Source organism: Lactuca saligna, chromosome 8 (genome assembly GCF_052625555.1).
Source record: "Lactuca saligna cultivar CGN05327 chromosome 8, ASM5262555v1, whole genome shotgun sequence".
Taxonomy (NCBI): domain Eukaryota; kingdom Viridiplantae; phylum Streptophyta; class Magnoliopsida; order Asterales; family Asteraceae; genus Lactuca; species Lactuca saligna.
In genome coordinates, this window is record NC_136424.1 from 100,388,925 (window position 1) to 100,398,006 (window position 9,082).

General features: G+C 33.9%; 1 protein-coding gene across 2 annotated transcripts; it reads right to left on the reverse strand.

Annotated features, from left to right (window-relative positions):
* Nucleotides 1-869: 869 nt before the first annotated feature.
* On the reverse strand, nucleotides 870-8,475 carry LOC145012407 (plasma membrane ATPase 4). Of its 2 annotated transcripts, XM_078971210.1 has the most exons (15): nucleotides 8,194-8,474; nucleotides 4,911-5,030; nucleotides 4,591-4,827; nucleotides 3,735-4,496; nucleotides 3,428-3,655; nucleotides 3,167-3,311; nucleotides 2,909-3,073; nucleotides 2,583-2,821; nucleotides 2,461-2,493; nucleotides 2,285-2,366; nucleotides 2,030-2,190; nucleotides 1,785-1,958; nucleotides 1,514-1,696; nucleotides 1,241-1,422; nucleotides 870-1,163 (listed from the first exon to the last, which is right to left on the reverse strand). In XM_078971210.1, the coding sequence occupies exons 1-15, from the start codon at nucleotides 8,248-8,250 to the stop codon at nucleotides 1,067-1,069; spliced, it is 2,865 nt and encodes a 954-aa protein (XP_078827336.1). In that variant the 5' UTR covers nucleotides 8,251-8,474; the 3' UTR covers nucleotides 870-1,066. The 2 variants fall into 2 exon arrangements, with proteins under 2 accessions (XP_078827336.1, XP_078827335.1); XM_078971209.1 differs by having other exon boundaries at nucleotides 2,583-3,073; nucleotides 8,194-8,475.
* Between the last annotated feature and the right edge of the window lie 607 nt (nucleotides 8,476-9,082).

The window sequence follows — 9,082 nt, forward strand, 5'->3', positions numbered from 1 at the left end:
CATATCCAAACATGTTAAGGCGCTGTACTGAGTTTCCATGTGCACACTCTCAGGATAAACATCCATACATTTAATAAGAGTATCATTATTCCCAAACGTGTACATCAATACAACTCTATCACTTTTTCATTCTTACTTGAAGTTGGAAGAATAAGAATACATGAGCTTCATCTTCCTATTACTTTGTCTATCCAACCTTGTGGTGTGACAACATTGGTACTACATATTTATCACTAAATCCTGGTTTTCACCAACACACTAAATATATTAAAATTAATGTTCATTTTATATTTGACATGATGCTCTCTCAAAGCTTACGTTTCCACTATGCTCCTACAATCTCTCAATTAGCTGATATTTTTTACAAACGTACACGACAAGCTTCTCATTCCTCCCATTGTTTCGTTTACATATAGTTGAAAATTTACATTTACCGTTATCAATTTAATCTTAGTGTAGACTTCAAAGATTAATGCTTTATTTACAAGTTTCCTTGATATCCATGGTTTGGTTGGTGTAAAAGGCTAGATCTTATATTGATTTTAGTTTTGGAGATGTTGGTATGACATGTCTTGCTAGTTGATTGATCAAGGCGACATTTTGCATGGATGAAAGCTGATTCGGCATATTGAACTTGTATATTATAAGCACACAATTGAGCATGTCAATATAAAAGGGTATGCATATAGAACTTGTACATTACAAGAAGACAATGCATCCATCGATTAACAAAATTAGCAACAAGTAAGAAGAAGCAAAGTTTAGCAAGAGCAGAAACTACGTTATGGGAGATGTTTAGTTTTACATGACATGGCTCTTTCATTGTTTCTATTTTAAAACCATAGTAAAGCAACCATACAAGGTAAAGGTAAGCAGCAAGTAATACTCACTTGGAAATTCACCGGAAGAAAACAGAACAAGTAAAAACAGTTTGAGGGGTTATATCCCTTCCCCCGTGTTTTCAGACCAATTATCAAACGGAACCTACTAGTAGTCTCTTTCATAATAACTTAGGAAAAAAAAAAACTAAAAGACCACTTCAAATTTTCTCATCATCATCTCTTTCTCACACTGTGTAATGCTGTTGGATTGTATCAATATCCAGCCCCTTCAGCTTCACCACCGATTCCACGTGTCCCTTCAACGTCAGCACTTCCCGTAGCCTACTCACCAAAATTATCCATTAAAACCAAAATTATTAAATTAAAGAGAGAATGGTTTTTCCAAGAAAGAAAGATACCTTGCAACTTCAGCGCGTCTTTTAGCTTGCTCAGCGATTTCAGAGAGTTCCCTGTAGCTGCTCTTTTCGTTGAAGATATTGGAAGCTTCGGGTGCTTGAAGTCCGTGCAACGTCCTCTGAGCAAGAGCCCATTGAGCCTCTCTCTCTTCTCTTCCGAATTCCTTCTTCGATGTGAAAGCAGTCTGTAATTGTAATTGTTTTTCAAAATCAACAGTTAATTTACGAATGAATGAATTTAAAAAATAAAAAAAAAATAAAAGAAAAAAACTTTACCTTGTTGTCAAGCAGATTGTGCCATGCTTTCCCACTAAGGATATATCGGATGGCAAATTTCATGATGTCGAGAGGGAAGTAAAAGACGATGCTGTAGAGCCAGATGACACCTGCCCATCCCCACCCTACTCCTTTGATTCTCGCGAATTGCCACTCAGCATATACTGCTATAAGAGTCGCCACCTGAAATTGATTTTTTTTTTTTTTTTTTTTTTTTCAGATTTAGTTTTTATCTTTGCTTCTTGTCGGAAATATGTACTAGTGTACGTACCAGTTGTGCTGCTAGGAAAGCGCCCAATAGTAAGAGACCAGGGCGCTCGATAAACGACCAGCTTCGTGAACGGGTGACGAAAATTAGAGCCTGGCTCACAATACTCACTTGGAGATACAAAGCAGCCATCATCTCCACCTCACTGTTTCTGATCGATCTCACACCAAATGTGTTCTGCCAGGGTTCGTGTTTATCAAAATTAGTAACCGAATATTTTTTTAAAATTTAAATTATTTTTCACTTACTGTGAAGAAGTCGGTGTCTCTCATGATCCAGAAGAAGATGACGGTCATTAAAGCTAGGTAACCTCCTAGTACGATTCCAGTGGCGAAGATCTCTTTTAGCTTCCAGCTGTCGGGTAATGGAGATGGTTTCACACGATCCTTTGAGATGGTCATGATTGTACCTATCAAACAAACAACCAACCAGATTTATTAAAAAAAAATTCAAAATTATTACGACAACGAATAGTACAAGACTTGAAGTGAAATCTCTCTAACCATCGTTAAGGATTGCGATAATCAGAACCATGAAGGGGGAGAAATCAAACTTCCATATCAATGCGATGAACATGAACCCAAACTACAAAACAAAAAAATATATAGATTAACTTAATTCATATATATAAATAATTAAATTCAGTATTAAAATCATAATCTTGTAACTAGTAAATTACCACAATACGAATGGTGATAGACACAGCATAGATCTGGAAATGGAAAAGGAAAAGGAAAAGATGTTAGTATTTTTTCAAGGACTGATATTGATAATGGGGGGGAAGTAGAGGGAGGGACTAACGGTGTAATTCTTCATTCTTTGGAAAATTGCTCGACTGGTGAGCACTGCACTGATGATAACACTGAGACCAGGTTCAGTAAGCACAATATCAGAAGCACCTCTTGCAGCATCTGTAGCATCAGCAACAGCAATTCCGATGTCCGCCTTCTTCAAAGCAGGGGCATCATTCACACCATCTCCAGTCATTCCACAGATATGCTTTCTTTCTTGTAACTTCTTCACAATCTCATACTTATGTTCTGTAACATAATAAAAATTGTATATTAGGGGCTGTTTGGTTCCAATATAATGTTTCTGGAAGAAAAAACACACACACACACACACACCAGGGAAAACTCCGGCAAATCCATCGGCTTTTTCGATCAACTCTTCAATGGGGAGTGCTGCAATGGCTGCATCCTTGTGTCCACCAAGCAATGAAGAAGACGGGTACATGTTTGTTCCCATTCCAAGACGTCTACCAGTTTCTTTAGCAATGGCAAGTTGATCACCTGTAAATTAATGATAATAACGTATATGATATAATTAGTGAAAAGAAAAATCATTATTTAATAATTAGGAGATATGATTGCGATTATAATTACCAGTGATCATCTTGACGTTTACACCAAGATTAAGAGCTCTGCGAATAGTCTCAGCACTGTCATGCCTTGGTGGGTCAAACAGAGACAACAATCCAACAAATTGCCATGGACCACCAGGGCTATCTTTTGATTTTTCAGGGACTTCCTGCAAATTTATCATATTTCCACCATTACTCAGTGTAAGTATAAAAAAATAAAAGGCTCAAGTGTACTTTGAAAATTCCAACACAGTTAAAGAATTATATGTATAGCTATACAAACCTGTCTTGCAACGGCCAAAGATCGCAGCCCACGTTCAGCAAATTTATCAATCATGGCATGAACTTTCTTCTTCATATCTTCTTTGCATCCACAGAGGGTCAAAATCTGTTCTGGAGCACCTTTGCTTGTTCTATGCCAGTCACCACGTTCGTCAATGTAAGTCAACGCTGTCCTCTTGTCAACAGGGTTGAATGGAAAGAAGTGAACCTCTCTAATCCCAGCTCGAGCCTAAAAACATCTCAAACACGTCAGCAACAAAGAAAGCAGATACATTTAAAAAGAGAAACAATCAAACAAAAAAACAAACCTCCTTGGGGTCAGCTAGGGTTCCAACAATGGCGGCATCAATGGCGTCCTGGTTTTCAGTCCTTGAAGCCCTAGCAGCAAAAAGCAACACCTGTTCCTTATCGACACCTTTAGCAAACACCTCGATCAAATTCTTATCCACGGAAAGCTTGTTAAGTGTAAGTGTCCCTGTTTTATCACTGCAGAGTACATCCATTCCCGCCATTTCTTCAATCGCAGTCATTCTTTTGGTGATGGCACCTTGCTGTGAAAGCCTGTGTGATCCGATGGCCATGGTGACGGAGAGAACAGTCGGCATAGCAATTGGGATTCCACCGATCAACAGAACCAAGAGATTGTCGATACCGCTTCTGTAAGGCCTGTGCTGGATTGGATACATGACGACTACTTCAACTGCCATTCCGACTGCGATAGAGCAGATACAGAAGTTTCCGATTGCTGTAAGAACTTTCTGGAAATGGCCGACTTGGTTGGTGCTGTCGACAAGATGTGCAGCTTTTCCGAAGAAAGTATGCACACCGGTGGCGATAACAACAGCTTCGATTTCTCCTTGCTTGCAAGTCGAACCAGAGAAAACCTCATCGTAAGGGTTTTTGTTCACCGGAAGAGATTCACCGGTAAGGGCAGATTGGTCAATTTTTAAAGGATCTCCTTCAAGAAGACGAGCATCTGCGGGAACAATGTCTCCCAATTTGATACTGATGATATCTCCGGGAACCAAAATCGCAGCTTCTTGTTCACTCCAACGACCATCCCTGAGAACCTGAAAGACAAAAGTGGTTAGTAAAAAGTAAAAAGTAAAAAGTGAAAAGAGAAAGTTCCGGCGACATGAAATGAAGAGAAGAAGGAATGAATACCTTGGTTTTAGGGGCGAGACCAGCCATAAGTGCAGCAGCGGCATTTCCGGCGTTGTTTTCTTCGATAAAACTGATGGTTGAGTTGATGACAAGAAGGCAAACAATTCCGACGAAGTCTTGCCAATCTGGTGGTTTTCCACCGCCGTTAGCCAGTGCGATGGCCATGATTGCAGCGGCTTCCATGACCCACGAGAGTGGGTTCCACATAAACCCAAGAAACTTGAGTAACTTGCTTTCCTGTAAACATTTCAAAACAAAATAATTTGTTTAACAAAAGACCAACATAAATATTGTTAATGAATTCATGATATTGAATTTACATTTTTCTCTTCGAGTTTGTTGGGTCCAAAGAGTTCAATTCTTGAGGCTCCCTCATCTGAGCTTAGACCTTCGCGGGAACATTTCAGTTGTTCAAACACTTCCTCGATTGGTACTTTTTCCTATAGTTTCAGAAACAAATATGGTTAGTTAAAAACATTCTGTTAATTACAAGACAAACAATAATTAAGTAAAAAGTAATCCAAATAAAATAAAATAAACGTAAAGTTTGATTTTATATCAACTTAATCTTTATCGTTACTTTAGTTTTATTCCACAATTTCATGTGACACAGGCATCTGGTTCCAATGATTATGACCCATCACAGAAAAGAAAGAGAATCAATGCCCACTAAAAATGGGTATAATTTTATTTTCTTGAAATAAAATAAATAAATAAATAGATAGATATACACACATGCCTCACCATCCCTTGTTAGTAACGTTTGGTATATATCCCATTCCCTCATCACAATTCACATAACTTTAACAGAAAAATGCACACTCTATTAATGGAAATGTGTCACTAATTTTGGTAACACCCAACCCCACCCAACTAAGGTAAAAAAAAGTTTATATTTTATATTTTATACATGCATATGGATGTAACTTCTTGTGAAATAAATAGTTGTCATTACATAGCATAGATTTTATAAAACAAAAGATAGTGGTAAATATAGTTACTACTTTGATCACAGGAAAAAGAAATAAAAATTAATAGTTAGATTGGAAAATGACAATCACGTTTTCTTCCTCCACTTTGTTTGTTTATATTAAAAAGTTGTATCAAGTATCACCCATTTTTAACTTTGTAAATATGTACTTGTTTTTTTTTCCTTGAGCTAATGATGAAATAAAAGAATATAAATAAGTGGAAAGCTATTCAAATGGGGTTACATGAATAAAAACAACAAAGACAGGGACATGTATGGTTGAGTAACGCAGGTTGACTTTCCACTAAACTCAAAATGGTGGGACCCATTAACCCATATTCTTAATTTTCCAACCAATAAAAAGGCAGCACCTAGGCAAAGAGAAAGAAACGGGTGGGTTTCACTCACGCACCGAATAAGAAAAAAGGTCCTAAAAGCCAACTAAACCACACGAGAAAGCAAGGGTACATCGGGAATTCCGTGCCACAAAAGGTGGGTGGTGGAAAAAAGAAGCCATATTCGCATAAAAATATAAAATATAAAATATACACCTTACCAAAAAACATATAATTTTAACCGATTCTCATTAAGTATTTTTTTTTTTTAATTTATTAAATTAAAAATTAAGACTTTGAATGAAAACATATTTTATTTTATAGAATCCAAAAATCCAAGAAACAGCGTCAGAAAGTCATTAGTCATGAGTCAGAGCCGTTAAACAAAAAATAAATAAATAAATAAAAGAAAAGAAAAAAACATAAAACAAGACAAGGGTACCACGGACATGTACCTACAAGGCCACAACACCTTCTCTCATTCACAGACACATTCCATTGAATTATTTAAAAGTACTGTACTATCACTAAATATATTAATTAATTAATAAAATTAACAATTATTTAATTTTTAATTTAAAAAGTATACCTATAGACTTTTGTAGTTCGTTGCTCTATTCATTTACAATATTTTCAAGCGTTATTTCAAAAGCTAAATGACTACTTTGCAAAAGTATCCAAGACTTTAAGTGAGAATATATACATAAAATAGGCTACTAAATACTATTACTTTTTTTTTTTTTCTAAGGTGATATTTTGAACACTAAAATGTGTAGAAGACATGTTAATAAGAAAATCATATGAATTATGTAACAATCAATAATGTATACATAAATTTTGATTAACAGTTGGTAATAATTCATGTACCATATAATTTTATGATATAAAAACATGTTCTTTTAGGGATTCAACTTTAAATTTAATGCGTACAATTTATTGCGTAGAATGTAAGCATTAATAGCCAATATTGATTTCAAAATCATATAGAACATTTTACTCTAACTTAGATAAGTTCGATTTCGGAAATTTATTTCATCTTGCAACAATTCAATATTTTTGTTCATTGATTTCTCGTTTCACTTATTTATTTAATAACTTGTTTTTATACATTTTTACTAAATAATAAAATGAAATGGAATTCTTACCAATTTATGCAATCATATTTCAATTTATCACTAACAAATTTACCAGTTATGTATGTATAATTTAATAAGAGAATTATTTTGATACATAAATTGGTAAAAATAAAAAGTGATAACATAATACATAATTTATAAAAAAAAAATTAAGTGATTATACAGCATAAAATGAACAAAGAAAAAAAACATGTAAGACGGTAAGTTAGTTGGACAAACAAATAATAACCACTTATTTTAAATTTAAATCAAAATCAAGAACCTAAAAGTAAAAAATCTAGATTTGATGCCTAACAAAAATATCTTGATTTATCTAATGATATCAAAAGATTCTGATATTCTAACAACTTAACAAAAAATCAAAATTCTAAAAAACCTGCAAATTCAGTTATATTTCCTCCAAGATTTTTTTTTTTTTTTTCAAATTAATTCCATTATATTTATCATATCAACTTAACTTAACAATATCAACAAATCCATCTTTGAATATGCATTGAATTTAAAGTCAAAAGAGTTCTTTACAATCATCTCTAATTTCCACACACGATAGAGGAGATCAATCATATTCGAATTAAAATAAAACTCAGACTGTTGATTAAGAGATCATAGCAATTAATCCACCTCTATTATTCGTGAGAATTATAGAGTAAATAATTGAAGAATTTCATTCTATTACGCAAGTTGAACAGTAATAAAGGCATATATAAAAGCGAATCATGAGGTGTTAAAATCAAATTTGCAATCGTACACATACCTTGAAAGTGATAGAAGAAACGCAAAGAAAACGTTTAAATTATTTTTAAGAAAGAAAAACAAGTAACTTTGTCGATTAGCATGCAAACCGTACAGGAAATTTAAATCATTATTTTAATCGATTCGTAACTGATAGGAGGAATAAATAAGTGAAGTAAGGTGTTTGTTTATGAAGGAAAGTGTTCACATGCGTGAACGCACCAAAAAGCAAATTAAAAATAAACAACATGATGTTGCTGCGTTAATCAATGATGATGTTAATGTCGCTAACGATGATTTCAATCGCAAATCTCAAATCGAAATAAGAAAAAAAAAATCAACAGAAACTTCAGTTGATTTCCAAAAGTTTATTCAGAAAAAAAAAATCCATCAGAAAGGAGTAAAGAAGAAGAGAAAGTGTTGTTCATACCAGATCAACAGTCTCGTTTTTAATCTCTTCGAGACTAAGCGCTTTATCACCGCCCATCTTGGCAGTGGCAGAGAGACGACAACACCGATGAACGGCGGCGACGACGCCGAGAAATCAAAAGAGCAAGAGAGATGTGTTTAATTGGGGGGAATTAATGAATGAAGAAGAGCATCAGTAGGTTATAATGAAGAGAGAGAAGCAATGGAGTTTGAATTGTACTCAAACCCCAAAGAGAAAGAGAGAGAGATTTGGTGTTGTTGAGGAAAGGGTTTTCTACACCTCAGGTGTATGAGTCTCTTTATACTTCGCCACACACCCCTTCCCTCGTTGAAGATACCACCCGTTGAGACCTCTAACCCCAATGTGATTGTGGGCCCCTTTACCCAACCTCCACCCTCCCTTTTATTATTTTTCTTTCTTTATCCTTTATCACTTTTTTTTTTTTTTTTTAATAAAATCATATAAATATATTCTCTATAATGTATAATTGTGTATCATTAAACTTATCATTCTGTTAAATCTAATATTATCCTAATAAATCTTTCCCATGACGTGTTGTTAAATAATAATCGGATGAATATGTTCTCTCTCTCTCTTTTTCTTTATATATATATATATATATATATATATATATATATATATATATATATATATATATATATATATATATATATATATATATATATATATATATATATATATATATATATGAGAAAAGTGAATATATCCTTAAAGGTATAAAAGTTTAGGTACTCAAACACATCATAATACGTTATTTTGTTTGATATTTTCATTATAATGTTTTCAAACTTTAACCTCTAATTTTATTTACTTTCAAGATTTTTGAAAATTTCATTATTATCTTTCTTTTACATTGCATCTTTTTGCC